The 24,739-nt window shown below is 45.3% G+C and overlaps 1 protein-coding gene across 4 annotated transcripts in view; it reads right to left on the minus strand.

Annotated features, from left to right (window-relative positions):
* DNAJC13 (DnaJ heat shock protein family (Hsp40) member C13) overlaps nucleotides 1–24,739 on the minus strand; it is a 244,401-nt gene that overhangs the window by 136,120 nt on the left and 83,542 nt on the right. For all 4 annotated transcript variants that reach the window (XR_008844053.1, XM_056520651.1, XM_056520650.1 and 1 more), the window contains exon 13: nucleotides 13,391–13,490. Coding sequence is in view for 3 of the 4 variants with exons in the window: in XM_056520651.1 (XP_056376626.1) it covers nucleotides 13,391–13,490 (100 nt within the window). In the remaining variant the exon portion in view is untranslated. The remainder of the gene's footprint in view (nucleotides 1–13,390; nucleotides 13,491–24,739) is intronic.

Below are 24,739 nucleotides of genomic sequence, written 5' to 3' on the forward strand. Positions count from 1 at the left end.
TAAGCATAAAAAAAAAAAATAAATAAAAAAAAAAAAAAAAATCTCCTTTTCTCTATCGGCTCCATTGGGGGACACAGACCATGGGACGTACCAAAGCCGTCCCTTGGGTGGGCAGATAGTCAGGCAGATGGCTGTTCCACTGCCGCCTGCAGCACTTAACGGCCCAGACTAGCATCAGCCGATGCAAAGGTATTAACCCGGTAGAACCTCGAGAAAGTGTGCAAAGACGACCAGGTAGCCGCTTTGCAAATCTGCAAGGTCGAGGCTTTGTTCTGGAGAGCCCAGGATGCACCAACAGAACGGGTAGAATGAGCCAAAACCCTGAAGGGAGGGATCTTCCCCCTACAGCGATAGGCTTCCGAAATGGCATACCGAATCCACTGAGAAATGGTGGCCTTGAAAGCAGGTTGTCCCTTACGACGACCTTCCATAAGGACGAAAAAGGAATCGCACCGACGAAAGGAAGAGGTGATAGAGAGGTAGGACCCAACAGCCCGAACCCCATCCAGTTTGTGGAGCAAACGCTCCTTAGGATGAGAAGGAGCGGGACAAAAGGACGGACAGACAATGACCTCATTGAGATAAAAGGCCGAAACGACCTTAAGCAAAAAGGAAGGATCTGGCCGGAAGACAACCTTGTCCTGGTGAATCACCAGTAACGGAGAACGGCAGGTGAGAGCTGCCAATTAAGACACTGTCCGAATGGAGGTGATAGCAACAAGAAACGCCACTTTCCAAGAAAGGAGGCGCAGGGACACCTCCCTAAGGGGTTCAAAGGGGGCACCTTGGAGGACACCCAGAACCAGGTTTAAGTCCCAAGGGGGAGAAGGTGACCGATAAGGAGGGGCAGCGTGCGCCGCTCCTTGAAGGAAGGTCCAGACATGAGAATTAGAAGCCAGAGGATGCTGAAAAAGAATAGAAAGGCCCGAAACCTGACCCTTAAGGGAACTGAGAGACAAACCCCTGTTCCAATCTCGACTGCAAGAAGGAGAGAAGACGAGGAACGGAAAAGTAACAGGAGACAAGACCTGAGTACATTTTCGCCGAGGAGGGCTTACGAGCCCTGAGCATGGTATGAATGACTTGGGAAGAGAAATCGCAGGCTCTCAAAACCGCAGTTTCAACCGACATGCCGTCAAATGCAGCCACTGTAAATTGAGGTGGCAAAGAGGACCCTGAGACAGCAGGCCCCGACGAAGTGGAAGGCGCAACAGAGTGTCGTCCAGGAGTCAGACTACGTCGGCGTACCACGTCCTTCGGGGCCAATCTGGAGCTACCAGTATGGCGGAAACGCCAACCACTTTGAGCTTCCTCAGAACCCTCGGAAGGAGCGGAAGGGGAGGGAACAGATAGGGCAGGGCAAACCCTGCCCAAGGAATCACTAGGGCATCCACGGCTAGAGCCAGGGGGTCCCGGGACTTTGACACAAATGGAAGAATCTTCCGAATGTTCCGAGACGCGAAAAAGGTCCATGTCTGGAATGCCCCAGAGGTCGCAGAGTTGCGCGAAGACCTCCGGATGTAGAGACCACTCGCCGGAGTTGGCTGAGGACCGGCTGAGGAAGTCCGCTTCCCACTTAAGCACACCTGGAATGTGAATCGCCGAAATGGCGGGATTCTTGTTTTCCGCCCAGAGGAGAATCTTTGTCACCTCGGCACTGGCTGCCGAGCTGCGAGTGCCCCCTTGCCAATTGATGTAAGCTACGGCCGTGGCATTGTCCGACTGGACGCGGACAGGGCGGGTCTGAAGCAGGGACTCCCCATGAAGAAGACAAAGAAGAATCGCCCTCAGTTCCAAGATGTTTATCAGAAGAAGGGCTTCACGGGGAGACCAGAGGCCTTGAACAGTCCAGTCCCTGAACACACCGCCCCAGCCCGACAGACTGGCATCTGTTGTGACCACCTGCCAGTGGAGGGGAAGAAATGATCTCCCCTGAAGAAGGGGGGAGCGGAGCCACCAGAGCAGAGACTGACAGATCCAACGAGGGAGAGCAATCCTGCAATCGAGAGACAGAGGAGATCTGTCCCATTGAGAGAGAATCGCCAGTTGAAGAGGGCGGTAATGAAACTGGGCAAAAGGTACGACCTCCATGGCCGCCACCATCCGACCCAAGACTTCCATGCAAATTCGGATGGAAACTGGGACCTGAGCCCAAAGGGAGCGGACTCCTGACAGGAGAGTCAGACGTTTGTCCAGCGGAAGGCAAATCCGGGCAGAGGCTGTGTTGAATTGAAGTTCCAGAAAGATCAGAGATTGGGTGGGAGAGAGGACAGACTTGTTCCGGTTGACCATCCACCCGAAGCGATCCAAGGTCTGGAGAGTGAGATCCACATTCTCCAGAGTCTGGACACTGGTGGGAGCCTTGATGAGAAGGTGGTCCAGGTAAGGGATCACGGAGACTCCTCTCGACCGCAACAGGGCTATCACCGGCGCAAGGATCTTGATAAAGACCCGAGAAGCCGTGGCCAGACCAAAGGGGAGGGCTACGAACTGAAAATGCCCCTCCGGAACCGCAAAGCGGAGGTACCGCTGATGGCCGGGAAATATTGGAACATGGAGGTAGGCATCCTTGATGTCCACCGAAGAAAGAAACTCCCCTTGTTCCATGGATGCCACTACTGAACGGAGAGATTCCATTTGGAAGTGGCGGATGAGAAGATGACGGTTGAGACGCTTGAGGTCCAAGATTGGCCGCAGAGAACCGCCCTTCTTGGGGACCACAAAAAGATATGAATAGAAACCCTGAAAACGTTCCCCTGGAGGAACGGGGACAATGACTCCTTGAAGAAGTAGGGACCGGAGGGCCTCCCGAAACTGCTTCGCAAGAGGAGGAGACCGGGGGGCCCGGGAATGAAAAAAAATAAAAAAAATCGATCCCTTGGAAGGGAGGCAAATTCGATGTGGTATCCGTTGGACACCATGTCCCTGACCCAGTAGTCCTGAATGTGTGTGGTCCAGATGTCTCGAAAAAGTAAGAGACGGCCTCCCAACCGAGAAAAATCTGCAGGTGGGGGCTTCACTTCATGCGGAAGTGGGTTTGTGGTTGCCCGATTTGGCCGCAAAATGTCCGGAACGATTGGTGACCAACTTCCAAGATGGGCACGCCCGGAAAGAGGGAGCCTTCTTGTCCCACGAAGGTGCCTGCCCAGACCCTTTATGGGGGGCCAAAAGTCTGTAAGGACGGGAAGAAAGAGGACTTACTCTGGGAAGTAGTGCGAGCCTTATTTTGAGGCAACAAGGAACTCTTACCCCCCGTCGACTCAGAGATAATCTCGTCAAGGCACTCGCCAAAAAGACGGGTACCAGTAAAAGGAAGCTCGGTGAGAGACCTTTTGGAGGCAGCATCCGCATCCCACGCTTTAAGCCACATGGAACGGCGGAGGGCCGCTAGGTAACCAACAGCAAAGGCAGCACAACGGGCTGACTGCATAGAAGCTGTACACAGAAAATCCCCAGCTTTAGAGCATTGGAGAACCAAAGCAGACAGATCCTCTGGGGAGTATCCCGCCAGGATCCCCTGACTGAGTTGTGAGCACCAAACGGTTAGGGCCTTGGACACCCATGCAGAGGCGAAGGTGGGAAGCAGGGAAGAGCCTGCTGCTTCACAGGCAAACTTCGCTAAGGACTCCACCTTCTTGAGCATCTGCTAGCGGCAGAGTAGTAGCCTTAGAGAGGCGGGAAACTGGTGGATCCACCGAGGCAGGAGAAACCACCTTTAAGACAAGGTCCTTGGCGAACGGATAACACGCTTGAGCCTTCTTCATTCCCGGGAACCTCTTGTCAGGATGTCTCCATGCAGATTCCAGAAGGGTGTCAAATTCAGCGTGAGAGCTGAACATTTGAGGTGCTGGTTTAGCACAATGAAAGGATAATTCAGGAGTCACGTCCGAAGATCCTGGGTCCTCTAAGTGAAAGGTGTCTCTTATGGCCGCAACGAATGAGTTCACCGTTTCAACTGTATCTGAGCGGTCCTCTGAGTCAGATGCCGATTCAGAAGCCTCATGTGCCAGTTCATCAGGAGAATGTGAACCAGTGGAGGCAGCCCTGGAGGGGGGCGACCCTGATCGGGTACACTGCTCTGGCGAGGCAGAGCGGCGACTCCAGGAACGTCCTCTGGAGGAGTGACGTTTGTGACCAGATGACACGGGGGCGGGACCCACGAGGGGAGCACCCACGTCTACCTGAAGACTTAATGGAAGAGTCAGAAGAAGCACCCCTAGTACGCTTGTGAGAGTGTGAAGCATGTGGAGAAGAGGAGCGGGACCCTATAGAGGGCCGGCGTAGGGCAGACCTCTTCAAGGGAGACACCACGTCACAGGAGGCCTCAGCCATCGAACGGGAGACTTGAGTCAAGTCCGCCATATACTGGGATAGGGAAGAAACCCAGGCTGGAGGGGCGGCCGAATCCACCGGGACCGAATGAGCATCCGGGGGTGCCACGGGGTCTGGGGGAGTAGTGGAGCAGGCAAAGCAAGTGGGTTCAGCAGAACCTGGCATTTTGGATTTACAGCTCTTACAGACAAAATGGTAAACTAACGCTCCAGTTGTCTGTTTAGAGGGAGGAACCGTTCTGGGTACGGACATAATGAAAAAAGAACTCTCTCACCCGAGTCTGTGTCCCCAGAGCAGCTGCTGTGAGGAGAACTCCGCTCTAGTGTAGATAGAGAAGGAGAAAAAAACAGCCAATAGCCAGAGAGGGGCGTGCCAGGAGCAGGGGCACTGCTGATTGGCCCCTAACACCTACAATCGCGTGCACAGCGCTGATTGGAGGACAATTCGCGCCTCCTGTAAGCTCCGGCGGCCCTGGGGACACCAAAGTGCCGAGAAGAAATACAGTAATGGCGCCCGCTCCTTGCTCCGAGCGCACATGTCGTTCGCATATGCACTCGCGGAGAAGTGAGCGGGCGAGACTCTTATTCGCCGGCAGCAGTCTGCTGCCGAAAGTGAAAGTCGGCGATTCGTGCTCCCGCATAGTATAAACGTCGCGGCTGTCAGCCACATAAGTAAAAACACACACACATAAACTTGAGTGCATGTGAATAACTGAGCCCCTTCATCCAAAAATGCCACTGCTCGCTCCAGAAATAAAGATAAAGCCCCTTGTCCAGGCCAGCCCCATTAGACCCTGAAAGGTGGGCAAAACTGAGGGTCTCCAGAGGTTGCAAGTCTGCACCTAAGGGAGAAAGGGAAATATACTCACCTCAGTCAGAAGAACTTACCTAATGGAGTCTTCTGTGAGGTCTTCAGTCAGCTTTCTGTCACCTGCATAACGCCAAGCTACCATGTGCGAGCGAGGCGAGCAGGGAATAGGGGGACCCGGACCCATGAGGTACAACCCCACGCGCTGACCGTTGGCGAGAGGGGGTTAACAGCCCATATACGCAATGTCTGTGCCCCCTCAATCGCAATGGGGAAGAGTGAGCTGCAGTTCCTGAGTCCCCACCTGAAAACATGAAAGAAAAAGGAATAAAAAACTAACACATCCCTAACTAGGAAAATAATAAAACATAAGACCTGGTCTGGAGAATTCTAGACCATGTCCACCTCGTTCAGACACTAAGCTAAAACTGATTAGCACAGGGCCTGGAGGCGGGTATATCCTGCTGGGAGGAGCCGACTTTTTTTGTTGCCATAGTGTCAAACCTCCTAGTGACAGCAGCATACAACCATGGTCTGTGTCCCCCAATGGAGCCGATAGAGAAAAACTGACGTACACATTCAGGGTGTATTCACACGTACAGTATACTGCACATATATGATGGGCAGGATTTCAAGCTTCAGATTTTATGCTGCAGAGTTCAATGTAAACTAAATGATTGAACACAGCTTTTAATCTGCAACTTAAAATTCTGTGGATCAAATTTGCACAGGATACTGTACGTGTGAATACATTCTTAAGGCCTATACGTCACTAATCTGTTTATATGGGAAAAAATTATGCGGTCGTATACAATTTTTTTGTATTACAGAAAAGTGTAATATACAGAACTTCTCTATACTAGGGATCATCCGATTATCGGTTTGGCCGATATTCACGATTTTAGACGTTATCAGTATCGGCAATTACCTTGCCAATAATCCGATAATGCCCCGCAAACCTGCCCCGCCCCCACCGCACAACCCACCCACCACAACACTGCAAGCAACCCGCTTTAAATCCATGATCTGCAGCGGTGTCACCTTTGGGGATAAATAGCTGTTAACTTATACCGATATTCCGGTATAAGTTATCAGCTATCGGCCCTCACCTCCACAGAGTATGGGTATCGGCCCTAAAAAAAACATTTTGGTCGATCCCTACTCTATACCACAAAAATTTTTGCCAATCTGAGACTAAACTTCTACAAAAGAAAACATACTTTTGATTACATTGGCATAATGGAAGTCTTTGTTATACCACAGCTTATGTTAAGATACCGTTTAGAGCACAACTGCCATCAGGATTTAGCCCCTAAAGTTATGTACAATGGGGGGAATTTATCATTGTATTTAGAGCTGTTTTGTGATTTTTTGCGCAAAAAGATGAGCAAGTGTTTTTTTGCGCAAATTTTTATCGAATTTTTCATCCCCTTGTCTACGGTTAAGTTTACTATAGAGCATTTTCTATTGTAGAATCAATTTACTAACTGCAGGGTTTTTTTACGCAAAAAAAATGCCCAAACTGCATTTTCTTGCGCAAATATACACCACCTCGGAGGACACGTACCAAAGTGTCTATTTTGGCACAGTAAGGACTGCTACTCCCATCATGGGAGTTGTAGTCCAGGGGCTGAGGTGTAGATCGCAGCAGGTCATTTTCCAGAGACCCGCTGCGATCCGCATTTATTAACTGTAAAAGTCGGCGGTACATGCGTCTACACTGCGCTGCCAGCGGCTTCTATATACAATGACATAATTTATAATCCACGCTGCCGGAACACAGGAGCTCTGATTGGTCAATAGCTACCCACCAATCAGAGCTCCCGTCTCCCGGCAGGGATTATGAATTATAAGAACTGTATATAGAAGGAGGTAAGAGCGACTACTTTGTGCATTTGTATGCGATGCTGTCGTTCTGACAAAGAGGAATGCGCAGTGTAGCCGCATGTGACACTGGCTTGTATAGTTAATAAATGTGGATCGCAGCGGATCTCCGGAGAATGATCTGCTGCGAGCTGTCCCTCTGCCCTTGGACTACTACTCCCATCATGAGACAGACTCTGCCCTGTGATGGGAGTAGTAGTCTAGGGGCTGAGGTGCAGACCGGGTCATTCTCCAGAGACCCGCTGCAATCCGCATTTATTAACTGTAAAAGTCGGCGGTACATGCAGCTACATCGCGCTGCCACCGGCTTCTATATACACTGTCATAATTCATAATCCCCGACGCCTGGAAGGGGGGAGCTCTGATTGGTCAATAGCTATTCTCCAATCAGAGCTCCCGTCTCCCAGCGGGGATTATGAATTATGACAGTGTATATAAAAGCCGACGGCAGTGCGATGTAGCTGCATGTACCGCCGGCCAGAGGCGGCTCTAGCATTAGGCCACTAAGGCTATCGCCTAAGGCCTCACACTGATGGGGGCCTCGCTCTGGCCCCGACCGCCGCAAGTTTTACATCAACAGTGAGTACTGCTCCCCCTCTGCCACTTTAAGAAGAGTTGTTGCTGGGACTGGTCGTGTGCAGTGCACATGATGTCTGTTACATCCCAACCTGGCCTTTCTCCCGGCTACTCAACGAAGTCTCTGACTCTCCTCCTCCTGTGAGCTGCTGCCGTAAGTGCTCCGTGTTCGCTGCCCGTACTCCAGGTCATGTGAGGTCCGGTCAGCATGCAGCCCTCAGTGCCTGGCTGCCTATAACTCCTCCGGTATTTTGCAGATAACGTGCTTACCAGTGACTGTGCTGTTCCTATTGCCCTGGCTGGCTCATGCTATATACATACAGCATGGACAAGCCAGGTCAGTAAGCACAGCACAGCCATTTGTATGAACATAAGTGCTAATACAGTAGTAGGGCTAGGATGGGTAGTAGTACAGTAGTAGGGCCAGGGCATATATACCTTAGCCCTACTACGGTACTACAACCCACCCTAGCTCTTCTACTGTACTACTACCCACCCTAGCCCTACTACTGTACTACTACCCACCCTAGCCCTACTACTGTACTACTACCAACCCTAGCCCTACTAGTGTACTACTACCCACCCTAGCCCTTCTACTCTGTGACATTACAGTGCTTCATCCTGTAATTTGATGTCACTGTGTATAATAACCCTGTAGTGACATCACAGTAGATTATTTTTGTACGGTGACATCACTGTGTTTATTGTCCCGGTATGGTGACATCACTGTATAGTAACCCTCTACTGTTTCAACACTGCGTTTATTAACCCTGTAGTGACAAAACTGTTTATTGTCCTTGTACAGAGACATTACTGTGTATAATATCCCTGTGCTGTGATGTCACTGTATATATTAACTCTGAACTGTGATGCCACTGTGCATATTAACCCTGTATTGTCACTCACAGTACAAGGTAAATACATACAGTGACATTAGGGTACAGGGTTAATATATACAGTGATGTCACAGGGCAGTTTAAGTATCCACAGTGATGTTGCAGTACAGAGATAATACACACAGTGATGTCATAGTACAGGGATAATACACACAGTAATGTCACAGTACAGGGATAATACACACAGTGATGTCACAGTACAGGGATCATACACACAGTGATGTCACAGTACAGGGATCATACACACAGTGATGTCACAGTACAGGGATAATACTCACAATAATGTCACAGTAAAGGAATAAAACACAGTGATGTCACAGTGATGTGTACATCTGGTATCTACCACTATATGGTCAGTGTATTTGGCAATATTGGTCTTTCTATAGTAAATTTTATACAGTAACAATTGGAGTTAGTCACAATGGTAGTCGTGGTCATGATGTGGCAGGATTATTTGTTTCTTGCTGATAACACACACACAACTGACAGTGAGCCCCTGTGCTTCATTTTGTCTGGAGGTGCTGACCATTTTTATTTTCTTGTACTAGTATCAGTAATATTGGTCTCAGTATACAGGATTTGGTCAGTAACAGTATGATGGTAATATGTATGGTGATAATTTCCTTCCTTATATACTGGTATTATTGGTAATATTGGTTTCAGTATACAGGATTTGGTCAGTAACAGTATGATGGTAATAATATGTATGGTGATAATTTCCCTCCTTGTATACTGGTATTATTGGTAATATTGGTGTCAATATACAGGATTTGGTCAGTAACAATATGATGGTAATATGTAGGGTGATAATATTCCTACTTTTATACTGGTAATATTGGTGACTGTGTACTAGACAGAATTTGCCATGGGGTCCATAGGACACTAGTTATGCCCCTGATCTTATATCTGCCCCATCAACACTTGAGATTTGTGCTGCGGCGACAGCACAGCAATCTCATATCCAATTTGATCACCATGGGGGAGATTTATCAAAAACTGTCTAGAGGAAAAGTTGTCCATAGCAACCAATGAAATTTCTTCTTTCATTTTTAACAAGGCCTCTGCAAAATGAAATAAGTGATCTGATTGGTTGCTTTAGCAACTGGGCAACTTTAACTTTGCACAGGTTTTGATAAATTTCCCCCCATGGGTCTTCAGAAAATGACGTGGGGCCTCATGTTTGAGTTTCACAGTCTAGAGCCGCCTCTGCTGCCGGCTTTTTAATTTAAATGCGGATCGCAGCAGATCATTCTCTGGAGATCTGCTGCGATCCGCATTTATTAACTATATGTGCGGAGAAACTGTCCCCGTCCCCCTGACGAAGGGTATCAGGGATGGAGTGAGAGGGAGTGGGCTGTAAGCAGAAAACTGTGTCCCTATACAGAGGGTCACAGTTTTCTTTATTACACCGGCAGTACATGCGTCTCCACTGTGCTGTCGGCTTCTATATACACTGTCATAATTCATAATCCCCGCCGCCAGGAGACGGGAGCTCTGATTGGAGAATAGCTATTGACCAATCAGAGCTCCCCTCTCCTGGCGGCGGGGATTATGAATTATGACAGTGTATATAGAAGCCGGTGGCAGCACAGTGTAGCCGCATGTACCGCCGGCTTTTACAGTTAATAAATGCGGATCTCAGCGGGTCTCTCCAGAATGACCCGATGCAATCTGCACCTCAGCCACTGGACTACAACTCCCATCATGGGCAGAGTCTGCCCATGATGGCAGTAGTAGTTCTAAAAGCCCTGCAGCCGGGGGATGTGCAATTGCCATCCCTCAGCAGCCTGCGGTACTACAACTACTCCCATCATAGGACAGACTCTGTCCCATGATAGGAATAGTAGTCCAAGGGCAGAGGGACAGATCTCTGTTCACATTATGCATTTTGCATAATGGATACAGAGCTTTTCTGGCAGTGTATTCCCAAACAGGGAGACTCCAGCTGTTTCTTAACTACAGCCCCCCATGATGGGAGTTTTAGTTTAGCAACAACTGGAGGCTCCCTGTATAGGAACACACTGCATTATGTGCGCTCTTCCCAGGGGAGAGCGCAAAAAATTTACTAACCCATATTTCTTGTTTTTCTTTTCTTCTCATTTCAGATACGTGGATGTGGAGGACTACATCAGATTCGGTGGACTGCGACGATGACCAGCATTTTTTTTTATTTCAATAAAATGGTTAACGAGGGCTGTGGGGGAGTGTTTTTTTTTTTAAATAAAAAATGTTTTTCAATGTGTCCGTGTTTTTTTATAACTGAATTTTCAGGGTTAGTAGAGGAAGCTGTCTTATAGACGGAATCCATTACTAAGCCGGGGCTTAGCGTTAGCCCCAAAATCAGCTAACGCTAGCCTCTAATTATTACCCTGGTACCCACCGCCACAGGGGTGCCGGGAAGAGCTGGTACCAACAGGCCCGGAGCATCAAAAATGGTGCTCCTGGGCCTAGGCGTTAACAGGCTGGTGTTATTTAGGCTGGGGAAGGCCAGTAACAATGGTCCTAACCCACCCTGGTAACGTCAGGCTGTTGCTGCTTGGTTGGTATCTGGCTGATACTGAAAATAGGGGGAACCCTATGCATTTTTTTTTTAAATAAATAAATAAAATAAAAAGTGTGTGGTTCCCAAATTTTTTCAGTTTCAACCAGATAACAACCAAGCAGCAACAGCCTGACGTTACCAGGGTGGGTGAGGACCATTTTTACTTGCCTTCCCCAGCCTAAATAACACCAGCCTGTTACCGCCTAGGCCCAGGAGCACCATTTTTGATGCTCCAGGCCTGTTGGTACCGGCTCTTCCTGGAACCCCTGTGGCGGTGGGTACCGGGGTAATAATGGGGGGTTAGCACTAGCTGTTTTGGGGGCTAACACTAAGCCGCGGCTTAGTAATGGATTCTGTCTACTAGACGCCTTCCACTACTAAGCCTGAAAATTCAATTATAAAAGACACAACCCATTGAAACATTTTTTATTTAAAAAAAAAACTCCCCCACAGCCCTCGTTAACCTTTTTATTGACATAGAAAAAAAAAACCCTGCTCATCGTGGCAATCCACCAAATCTGACATAGTGCTCCGCATTCACGTATCTAAATTTCAAAGAAAAAAAACACTGGTTTTGATAAATCTCCCTATATGTTACACAAAGAACACTAGTCTGAAATGAAGAGTGTTTTAGTTAAACATACACAAAAAATAAATCATTTTTAATGATCATGATCTAATAAATCACATGTTTCAATGAGTGCCAACATTTTCCTAAAGAATATAACACATTTTCTGGAAAAGCATAGCTAAGGAAGTTAGCAATGCTCGATCACATGCCTTTACTCATTGGACTGGCGTACACATATGTAGGATTATTATAAAAGTTTCCAACACAGGCTCAATTGCTTCTGTTTTAACTGGGAAACATGGTTACCATAAACTATTCATTTTGATACATAAATACAAAATCAATTATAAGTCATTGCTATCATTTTGGAGCATAATAGAGCAGCAATATACACTTTACTGCCTGGCAAAAGCAACTGGAATGTGAGAACAGTGGCTGAGGCCATGCTTTTGTACTTGTTTTACCTGGGCCTTACAATGTTCTATCGGACTCAATTGTAAAACATCTTATAAGCACCCATTAATTTTACAGCTGTAAAATTTATTTACATGCTGTTTATGGATGATTGTGACTGGAAAAAAGAAATTTTTTTAAAATTTTTATGCAATTTCCAGCCATTAAAAAAAATCTGACATTTTTCATGCAAAACAGCTGAAAAACAGTATTTTTTTCCCCCCAGCTGTTTATTTTATTTATTTTTTTAAATAAAAAGAGTAGCTGATTTGTTTAAGGCTGAATATACCAGCCATGGCCTAAATGACCTGTAAAATAAGACAGAAGGAAATAAAAACCAAAAGCGAAATATACAATAAACATAGTGATTATATAAACAAGAATGCAACAGTTCTGCATAAGCACAAATTCATATACCTCTCTCTAACAAGAATTTACAATGATCTGTGAATAGTATTATCTGATCAGCTATTTGTCTTTTAAATAACCGTGTCCAGATAAAGCCTGGGTAACCAATAAAGAAGATGTTGTTGAAGTCCCACCGATCACACACAGTAATGGCCTTTTAAGCACTTTAAATCCAGGTTTCAATTAGAGAAGAACTCTGGCTTTTTTTTTTTTTTTTAAACATATAATCACATCAGCAATATTCTAGTAGTGTAGTTTGTTTTATCCTTATAGTTTGAGCCATTTCACAGCCAGCAGCTGTGTTGTGTGCTCCCAGTCTTAGCACCAATCCAGAGCCTCCTCTCCTGTGTGTGCAGGAGGTCAGAGTGCCCTGTATGTGGGACTTCCTGTAAGGCTGGTGCAGGGTACCATCAAATCCCTCCTTGTAGCTCTTATCCACCCACCCCACCCCATACCAAGGTTTGCCATCATTGCTCCTCTGTTTGTCTCTCCATGTATAGACTGCTGCTGAAGAGATCATTTCTGTCTTAACATGTAATCATGTAAATCCCAACAACCTCTGTAATCTTAAGTTCAAAGGGCAGCCCTACTCTGTGCATACAGAGAAAGCTGTCCGTCATCATGTAGGAAAGACTGCCAATGACTAAATAAGACAAATCAATGGATTAAAAGGTGCAGAGATTTAAATGAAAACTGACATTTATTCACAAATGTTTGCACAAAAGACTGTCAATACCTCCAATCCAGAGGCACATACAATAACAGCTCATTTAGGCAGTTATAACATGCATATAGCAGTACCTAAAGGGGGTTACCTTTTCCCAGAAAATTCCCTTTGAAATCAATATCCCCATTGTTTGCAATGGGTAAACCAACCATCTCTATAAACTAGTGGCTAATTTGCCAAAAAGAAGCACTTACACACATAAGCGCACACAGCATGTCAATAGCAGCATGGGTCACACCATCATTATTCCTCTTTAGAGCCTTCACTACTTTAACTCCCAGACGTTCCCGAAACCTTCAATTTAAAAGAATAAATAAATATTAACAAAATGGACACCAACACAGGAAATGAAAGCAAAACACTAAAAGACCACCACTTCTCTATTAAATCAAAAGAACTAATAGATTTTACTGCAGCCTTTGCAAGTGTACGGATATATTTAGATGGCCAGACTTTTTCCTTACAGTATGAACAACAAATACAGAAGAGGAGGCTTTCTAGCAGGGTTAGTTTGGATAACCACACAACATAGCAATTACAATGGATATTATGCATTATTATTAGCATTCCATTATTAGAATTTAGCACAGATCAGCCATAACCATAATACCATGACAGATGAAGTGAACACATAGGGAGAGATTTATCAAAACCTGTCCAGAGGAAAAGTTGCTGAGTGTCCCATAGCAACCAATCAGATCGCTTCTTTCATTTTTGAAAAGGCCTCTGCAAAATGAAAGAAGCGATCTGATTGGTTGCTATGGGCAACTCAGCAACTTTTCCTCTGGACAGGTTTTGTTAAATCTCCCACTTAGTTTCTCAATACAATGGCACCTGTCATGGGTAACATATTAGGCAGTAAGTGAATAGTAAGCTGGAAGCAAGAAAAATGACAATGATCTGAGTGACTTTATAAAGGCTAGTACCTGCAAAACAACTGGTATAAGGAAGCACACCTGTTGAACCAGAGGTAGGGTCGTGGGTGCTTAAGGTTCATTTGATATACAATGAAGAGGCAAACACTAGCCTATCAGGTCTGAACCCATAGCACAAATAGCTGAAAACAATTAAAGATGGCAATCAAACCTCCTCTGTCCGGGTGGATTAGTTTGGTAAATAAGTATGTGCCCCTGTAACATGCTTTATATGTCGGTCGCAAGTGCCCAAAGAAATTTTATAAGGTGTGGGTCCCGTGGCTTCTCCTGATCCTCCCGGTCAACGGTCCCAGTCGGTCTGATTTAGCACGGTTATTTGTTTCCTGGTGGTGATGGAGGGGGAGGGAGTGCCGGGGTGTGTGTGGTGTGTGATTGTGTTTGGTTGTCTGTCACTGTTGGGCCTGTTTTGCTCTGGGGGTTTTCGGGTATACCCTTATACTCTTTGCCTGGTGGGAGATTTGCTAGCTCATGTCTCCTATCTATCTTGTATTATGATACTTTCTACACTCACTGCAGTGCTCTTTGGTCCCAAAGACTGGGTCTTGCATTATGGCTCCTGGAGTGCGTTTTCTATTTTGTTTTGTATGTTCTTTATTTTGAAAATGCTAAATAAATTCTTTAAAAAAAACAAAAACAAAAAAAAAAAAAGATTGCCATCAAAGAAAGGTGACAGAACACAATGCACCACAGCCTGGTGAGTATAAGGCTGACAGATCAGAGTGCTTATAATCAGGGCTGTTCACTGCTGAATGCATCCTGGTGTTCTCTCACAGAAGGTGCCTAATCTGAATTGAGTTTTCTTTTGGTCATGTGATTGTCCAGGTGCCTGTATATGTATGAAGAGAGAGCACCAGGATGCATTATGAGAAGGCAAGCTGAACAGAATTTCTGCAGAAATTCCGACGTGTGAACATACCCTTGGGGATGCAGCACCATTCCTCTGAGACTTTACCACTTCAGTATAGATTGTCAAACACTGTATTTTACAGAGTTATTTTCAATTGCTTATTAGTAGCCGTTTGGCACATTGTGCTTTTAATTCACCAATTAGTTGCGGCACCATAGTGGTCTGATTTTAATGAATTGCTAAATAAAATTAATTTTAGGGGGGGGGGGGGGGGTCACAAAGTTGTTGGGCTTTTCCCTCTACACAGGTTTTGATATATCTCCCACTAAGTCACTGTACTCCCTATGGGTGTAAGTATGTCTGCTGGTACCCTTCGCGCGTAAATTTGGGTGCAATTTACGTACGAGGGGTACCTGCAGACAAAATAAGTCACAAAAGTACTTAATTTCATAATGGCGCGTACTTACCTTTCTAATGTGATACTTAATCCCCTATAATTGGATAATGGCTAAAGGGAATCATAGAGGGGGGGGGGGGGGGAGTATATTAAAATTTTTGCTGGTGTATTTTTTTTTTAACTTCATATGAAAATGCATTTTTTTTTTTTTTTAATCAGATAGTTTTTATTACGTTTTTTCACAGTTTTACAATAACAGGCATCACCCAACACCCAAATACCCTCAAACTTCCGCTCCACCTTGCGCTTAATGTATATACCTTTTTCCAATTTCACAACATGAGTCACCCTAGTTATGAGATCAGCCACCCCCGGAGGGGAGGATCTGATCCAGAATTGTGCAATCAGCTTCCTGGCCTGGTATAAGACTTTCAGAATCCCAACTTCCACCATAGAGGGCTCTTGACTGCAGCCTATCAGTCCCAGCAAGCATTCCTTGGGGGCCCTAGGTATAGTCACTCCATAGACCATCTTAATGAGTTGTAGTACCCCAGTCCAGTACACAGTTAGGCAGGGGCACGTCCACATCATATGAACCAGGTGTGCCTCTAACTCACCACAACGTGGACAGGCAGAGTCAGACCTTTACACCTATCTTGTTTAGGAACAGTGGAGTCTTGTACACTCCATGTAGAAAAAACAGCTGGGATAACCGGTTAGATTCCGACACAGAGAAAAAGGGGGTAAGCGCCAGTACAACGCTCCACTCCTCGTCAGTCAGGACCCCAAAGTCCCTCTCCCATTTAGAACGGACCGTCAGAGGGAAGCCCTCGTGATAAAAACGAAGTAATTCCCCATAAAGCCAAGAAATCACACCGGCTGACTCTCTCTTAGTGACAAGAGATTCTAGTACAGGATTAGTCTGTACAGTTAACAGTCCCATCCTATTCTGCGTTTCATAGGCGTGGCGAATCTGCAAGGAACGGTAAAAAAAAGAGGAGCAAGGTAGGGCAAAGTCTTCTTGTAAGTGCTCAAAAGTCCTAACCACCCCCTGATCAACCAATTGACCCAATTCACAGAGTCCCCTCTTCTCCCAGAACTCAGCTTCAGCATACGAATTAAAGACAGGCAAACCAGGGTTATGCCACAGCAGTGTGAATTTAAGATAACTTGTTATGCCTAGCAGTTTTTTCGCGTGGCCTCATAGTTTACTAAGTAATCGAGTTGTGAGAGGAGAGTCAGGAGGTCTAGTGAGAGCCCCAATCTCCAGAATGTGTAGCGGTATTCTACCACTATGCTTAGTCATAAACAGTCGACCTGTAGGACCCAATGTGGAAAGTGATGCCCACCCCCTCACCTGATGTAACTGCGACGCAATATAGTACAGCCATGGATTCGGTAGTGCTAGTCCCCCCGATGATTTACCCCTCTGTAACGTCTCCAATTTAATTTCCCCCCCCCCCCCCCCCCACACACGAAATGTCGGAAAAGTCGCTGAATCCTTTGAAAGTGGGCCATCGCAATCCACACCGGAGAGTTCTGCAAAATGTACAACAGTTGCGGCATAAGGACCATTTTAGCTAAATTTGTATGGCCAACCACTGAGATTGGGAGCTTGCACCAGACAGATACTTTTTGGGAGCTCTTATCTAGAAGGGGGATTAGATTACGAGAGACTAAATCATGTACGGAGGGAGTAATATATATCCCCAGGTACTTAAAGCTAGAGGCCACTTGTATCTTGGAGACAGCAATTTGAGGTATATCTGGCAAGGGGTCCAGAGGCATCAGAACGGACTTGTCCCAGTTGATAAGCAAACCCGAAAAGGAACCAAATTCTGCAATAAGAGACATAACTGGGGTTAGCGAATGGGCCGTATCTCCCAGAAATAATAACATGTCATAGGCATAGAGTGCCACCCTCTCCTCCACAGTCCCATACCGAAACCCTATTATATCTGGTGACATTCTCAACAGGCAAGCTAGGGGCTCAATAGCTATGGCAACAAGCAAGGGCGACAGGGGGCATCCCTGTCTTGTACCCTTCTGCAGAGCAAACTATGGTGAGATCTTACCATTGACTCTGAGGCGGGCAAAGAAGCTTAACATAGGAAAGGAGGGGGGTGTGGCCTGGCAGCCGAGGCGCATGGTTGCAGTCTGAGCTAGCTCTGCACCGAAGCCTGTAAAAGCGACCTAACCGCAACTATAAAAAGCACTCCAGAGCTACTGAGGGACCCCAGGTCACCCGTAGACATGCCGGTGAGACGGAGGCAGAAACCTAAGGTCAGCTCGCTGGCTAAATTTCATTTTGTACCCCGCTCGGCCTGCAACAAAGATGGCGCCGACGAGACCAGCTCCTCACCTGCGACAGAGCGCTCACACAGGCAAAAGAGCGAGCGCTTCCTCCCAGCGACACTGGAGATCCACATCTGACCCGGAGATCCGCACCTTGGCAGCTGTGAACCAGCCAGGAAAATTGGAGGATGATACGCCGATGACCCAGAAAAGAGGCTCAGATGGCGCAGCAAAAGAACGCGATGACACCGGAGCTGGACGGAGAGCTGAGTCAGCACAAAGCAGCCCAGAGAGTACCAGCAGCGTTAAGGGGGGCTCCAGATTTGCAGTGCTGGCCAGAGAACAAGAGGTGAGCTCTGATAGACGTTCTGAGGAGGGGGAACGTGAGGAGGATGTGAACCCTCTAGCATCAATTACAGTTAATAACAGGCTATAACAGACACCACTTTGAGAGACATGCTGCTACTATTAAGATCTACCTTTTTACAAGATATCAACAGACTGGTTAACCCAGTACAATCCTCTATCCGGGCAATTGAAACCAGGATTGATCATCTAGAAAAAAAAATTGGAGAATTCGCTATGTCTCATAATACTTTAATTGATCTGAGAGATGATTTGGAAGAAGAAGTGTCTGCTCTTAAACGCAAGATAGCTGATCTTGAAGATAGGAGCCTCAGAAATAATGTTAAATTGCGTGGAATACCAGAATCTGTGGCTCCAAATGATATTCCAAGCTATGTGCATGATATGATTAAAACAGTGTTGCCAGACTGTCCGACTGCCGAACTGATTGTTGACAGAGCCCACAGGGTCCCCAGACCTAAACATTTGATGAGGGACGGTGGTTGCTCCGGTATACCGTCCTTTCTGTCCTTGTTACTGTTTGTGTGTTTTTGTTTTTTGTGTTTTCTGATGCTTTATACCAATGGTATTATTTTTGTCTCAAGTCTCCAACCTGTACTTTATGTATACACTGTGGGCGCATGCTGGCTGGGGGGTGCGTCCCACCTTTACTATATTCATTTACTATGCTTTTACTATCATCTGTACAAAATTACTAAATTATGGCTATAACTATTGCTAGCTTAAACGTGAACGGGCTTAACGCCCCTCATAGGCGTTCCTATATGTGGAAAGAAGCACAGTCTTTAAAGTGTGAAATTTTCTGTGTACAGGAAACGCATCTAGTAGCGAAAGACGCAGATAGAATCCATCACGCTGCATTCTCACGTGTTTCATTCTCACCACAGCTCCAAGTCCAGGGAGTGATGATCGCTGTCAAAAAACACAGTGGCGTTTGCACTAAAAGAAGTTATTGCGTACCAACAGGGGAGGTATGTGGTTTTTACGCTGCACCATCTTTGTATGCACCAAACAGGGGACAAATGAGGTTCCTGAAGCGCTTGATGAGGGTTGCTCGGAGTTCAGACTGGGGTTCCCTGCTATTATGCGGTGATTTTAATACAGTCTCTAACGTTTCTATAGACTCTACATCTTTTTCTCATTTTTCCTCTGCTTCTCTTTCCTCCTTTCTCCTATCTGAAGATCTCTATGACACCTGGCGTATCCATCATACCACTAGTAGAGAATACACTTTGTCAGGAGTGCATAATGTCTATTCATGAATAGACATGATGCTAACAGATAGATCCCTAATAGAGCTTTCTCTTAAAACAACAATAGAGCTAATAAAATGGTCTGACCAAGCAGCGGTTACCCATCCCCAACAACATATACTTGGCGAAATAATCCTATGCTGTGGGCTCATCCCATATTTGCAGATAAACTGAAGACTGATATTAGCGAATACTTTGATAAGAATGTGTCTCAGGGAGTGGACCCACTTGTTGTGTGGAATTGCCACAAAGCAGTGGTATAAGGATCCTGTATAAAATATTGTTCTATATTGAAAAAGCAGAGAGAACAAAAAATTACAAACACATTGATAGAGCTACGAAAGGCGGAAGAGATTAATCAATCTGCCCCTACAATTGACAACGCAAAATTAGTGACCTGCCTGAGGAGAGATCTACGATGCCTCCTTCTAACTACTTATGAAAAATCATATAGGAAATTACAGGCACGTTATTATTCCCAAAACAAAAAAGCTGGTATATTACAGGCAAATAGGCTAAAACAGCGCTAAGCTAAAGCTCGTATCCCATACATATTGCACCCTGTAACTAATGAAAAGTTATTCACTCCTATGGATATAGCGAATGGATTTGGCACATTTTATTCTCAGCTATACAATCTACGAGATTCTATCCCTGAGCCGCCAGACTTACATTTAGCTATACATTCATATCTGACAAGACTAAAACTCCCCTCCTTATCATCTACACAACGAGAAGATTTAAATTGTGACATAACTGAGGCTGAAGTAATTAAAATAATAAAATCCCTCCCAGAGAGTTCTGTAGGACAGCGATGCAAACAGGGACGTTACCTTCAGAAAATTTCCAAGCAGTTATTACCACACTGCCAAAGCCTGGTAAAACGCCTGATAGGCCTCAAAACTTCAGGTCAATTTCACTATTGAACCAGGACTTAAAAGATTTTTGCAAAACTTCTGGCCTGTCGCATCGCTTTAGTCCTGCCATCTCTGGTTAATGCTGACCAGTCGGGATTTGTGGCTGGCCATCAGGCGTCCGATAATACTAGGCGACTGTTGTATATTCTGAATCACCTGGAGCGTACTGGAACTACCGCAGTGGTGTTAGCACTGGATGACGAGAAGGCGTTCGACCGGTTATGCTGATCATTCGCCTTCTCGGCTCTATCACACATGGGTTTCTCAGGTAACATAATGCTAGCCCTCTCATCGCTATACTCCAAACAGACAGCTAAAAGTGTTGGCTAATGGTTTCCTGTCCGATCCTTTTGGCATAACTAATGGCTCACGTCAGGGGTGTCTTCTTTCACCCCTGATTTATATTCTATCCATGCGATTAGATGAGAGTGTTGGGAGTTACGATTGGCCATATGGAACACACAATCTCTATGTATGCGGACGATGTGATTTTAACCCTCACAGACCCCGAGGGATCCCTGCCGGCGGTAATGGAAAATATCTCTCAGTATGGTAGACTTTCTCACTATCTACTGAATAGTACAAAGACCCAGGTATTACCGGTGAATCTGACACCTCAAATTTTAACTACTCTACAAAAGGAAAATACTTTTGATTGGCGTTTAACTGGTAACTGGACTGCAGTATTTGGGGATACAATTGTCATACCCCTCTAAATTATTATATACAGATAATTACGAACAATTACTAACAACAATTAAAACGGACATAGACTATCTAAATCAGGGTTTTCATGGGTGGGACGAATTGCCACATTTAACCCCTTAAGGACGCAGGACGTAAATGTACGTCCTGGTGAGGTGGTACTTAACGCACCAGGACGTACATTTACGTCCTAAGCATAACCGCGGGCATCGGAGCGATGCCCGTGTCATGCGCGGCTGATCCCGGCTGCTAATCGCAGCCAGGGACCCGCCGGCAATGGCCGACGCCCGCGATCTCGCGGGCGTCCGCCATTAACCCCTCAGGTGCCGGGATCAATACAGATCCCGGCATCTGCGGCGGTTCACGATTTAAATGAACGATCGGATCGCCCGCAGCGCTGCTGCGGGGATCCGATCATTCATAACGCCGCACGGAGGTCCCCTCTCCTTCCTCCGTGCGGCTCCCGGCGTCTCCTGCTCTGGTCTGTGATCGAGCAGACCAGAGCAGGAGATGACCGATAATACTGATCTGTTCTATGTCCTATACATAGAACAGATCAGTATTAGCAATCATGGTATTGCTATGAATAGTCCCCTATGGGGACTATTCAAGTGTAAAAAAAAAAATGTAAAAAAATGTAAAAGTAAAAAAAAAGTGAAAAATCCCCTCCCCCAATAAAAAAGTAAAACGTCCGTTTTTTCCTATTTTACCCCCAAAAAGCGTAAAAAACATTTTTTATAGACATATTTGGTATCGCCGCGTGCGTAAATGTCCAAACTATTAAAATAAAATGTTAATGATCCCGTACGGTGAACGGCGTGAACGAAAAAAAATAAAAAAAGTCCAAAATTCCTACTTTTTTAATACATTTTATTTAAAAAAAAATTATAAAAAATGTATTAAAAGTTTTTTATATGCAAATGTGGTATCAAAAAAAAGTACAGATCATGGCGCAAAAAATGAGCCCCCATATCGCCGCTTATACGGAAAAATAAAAAAGTTAGAGGTCATCAAAATAAAGGGATTATAAACGTACTAATTTGGTTAAAAAGTTTGTGATTTTTTTTAAGCGCAACAATAATATAAAAGTATATAATAATGGGTATCATTTTAATCGTATTGACCCTCAGAATAAAGAACACACGTCACTTTTACCATATATTGTACGGCGTGAAAACAAAACCTTCCAAAATTAGCAAAATTGCGTTTTTCGTTTTAATTTCCCCACAAAAATAGTGTTTTTTGGTTGCGCCATACATTTTATGATATAATGAGTTATGTCATTACAAAGGACAACTGGTCGCGCAAAAAACAAGCCCTCATACTAGTCTGTGGATGAAAATATAAAAGAGTTATGATTTTTAGAAGGCGAGGCGGAAAAAATGAAAACGTAAAAATTAAATTGTCTGAGTCCTTAAGGCCAAAATGGGCTGAGTCCTTAAGGGGTTAAGATGTTCTTACTTCCAAAATTTCTTTACCTCTTCAGGACTCTTCCTATTTCTCTTCCTTTGTCCTTCTTTAGACAAGCGCAAAAACTGCTCACTCATTTCATATGGGCAGGGGGAAAGCCCAGGCTGTCTCCGAGCATCCTCACGAAAACTAAATTTGCAGGGGGTCTAGGATCCCCAGACATACATAATTATAATATTTCAACAATGGTCTCTGAAGCATTGGTGGTGCAACTCGCAATCACTCCCTTGGATGGATATAGAACAAGTGTATGCGACACCTTACACACTAAAGGATTTGCTCTATGCTCCATACTGGAATACACCCCCCCCCCCCCTGCCTAAGTTGACTAATCCTATCATTAAAGCAACATACAAGGCATGGGAGTATTTCATATCACACGGTGCTGAGCCGCTTAAGATGGGAATAGAGGACATATCCCTCACGTTCATACAAGCCTCTATACCGAACTTGGATCTAGTTAGGTGGATTGGGAATGGTATAATACATGTGGAGGGAGGGTCCAAATTTAACTACATTCTCTAGTTTGATGTCTAGATATGAGTTATCGACTCAGGACTTCTACAAGTTTTTGCAGATAAGACACTTTCTACTGACCATTACACCATCCTCTGGAGAAGTAGGCGCGTTGGGTTTACTCTCCCAGCCCAAAAAGGGCCTTAAACTATTTTACAATGCTCTAATGCAAAAAAGGACATTGACTAAACCCACCCTTTGCGAGTTTGGGAGAGGGACCTCAGGGCATCATTCTCGAAGGTAGAGTGGCAGACAGCATTCCAACACATTCACAAGGCATTTCATTGCTCTACGCATACAGAATCAGCTATGAAAACATTCTTACGATGGTACTACACACCTGAAAGACTTTCCCTAATTTACCCTAATACTTCTGATAAATGCTGGAGAGGCTGTGGTGGAAAGGGAACACTGTATCACATATTGTGGGCATGCCCGCAAGCTAAAATATGCGCTACCTTGGTGAGAGAGATTCTGGGAACCGAGGTACCTTGGTCGCCTCAGTCAGTACTGCTATTCTTATCACTCTCTAAAATACACAGCCAACACCGAGCTTTTTATTGTATCATCTGCATTATAGCAAAAACGGCTTTGGTAAGTGGGTGGAAAACTCCAGCTATCCCGTCCAAAAACACACATTGCAAAGGTCAACACAACATATTCCACAACTTATTGCAATGGGCTCTAACAGATATACCACCTTCGAAAGAAGATGGCAGCTATAGAAACAGTCCCCCTATTGTGTTGACATTTGAAATGTCTGATCTTTAATGATTAACTATTAGGTTGACAGAGCTATGAGTCATTAGGATAACCGATCACCCGCTTAACTGTAAAATACCCTGTTCACAAATAGCAGAATAGCAAAATACTTAGTAACTACTTATGAAAACAGTTACATATGGTAGTACAAAATACGCAGAGTACAGGAGGTGTGATTGATGTTTTATTACAGCTTTCCAATTCTTGAAACAAAGGATTTTAACGACTTATAGAGGAACAAAATTTTATTGTTTTCTGTTTTTCTTGTTGTGTTTGTAAACTGGAGAAACAAGATTCAACGTAATGTATGATAAAGCGGCATCGGTGGATGCTTTGCTGTGTTTGTAATTCTTCTTGGAAAAACTTTAATAAAAACTATTAAAAAAAAAAAAAACATAGGAAAAAACATAGGAAACGTCCAAGGAGAAAACCGAGCGAGCTCCCGTACCATCCTGAGACATCTGTAGATTTAGATACACCCTCCTGATGTTATCAACAGTAGATTTACCGGGCATAAATCCAGTCTGATCCCAGCCAACATGTTAGCGAGCACCCGAGCCAGCAGCTTCACATCAGCACATAAGAGTGTGATATCGGTCTATAGGAACCCGCACACTGAGGGTCCTTTCCAGGTTTTGGAATAAGTACAATGATGGCTTCCATCATGGAGCGAGGCGAACCCTCTAAAACCGCTGACTCCACCACCCGCAACAGTTGTGGTAGCAGGACACCCGAGAATTTTTTATAGACCTCACTGGGGAGGCCATCAGGGCCCAGGGCTCTCTCATTATTGGCATCTTTTAGAGCTCGTTCCAATTCCTCTAGAGAGACAGGCGAGTCCAGCTCACTCCTCTGCTCCAGAGTAAGGGAAGGCAACCTAGCCCTACGTACATACTCCCTCAGGGCTTTCTCAGAGCATAAGGCCCTGGAGGAATATGCATCCTGATAGAAGGCCAACATCACGTCCAAAATCCCTCCATCATCAGTGATCTCACGTCCCTGCCTGTCCCGCAAACAACTGATAAACGATATGCCTTGCTATGCCCTGGAAATGGAAGCCAACAGTTTACCGGTACTTTC

Source organism: Hyla sarda, chromosome 5 (genome assembly GCF_029499605.1).
Source record: "Hyla sarda isolate aHylSar1 chromosome 5, aHylSar1.hap1, whole genome shotgun sequence".
NCBI classification, from domain to species: domain Eukaryota; kingdom Metazoa; phylum Chordata; class Amphibia; order Anura; family Hylidae; genus Hyla; species Hyla sarda.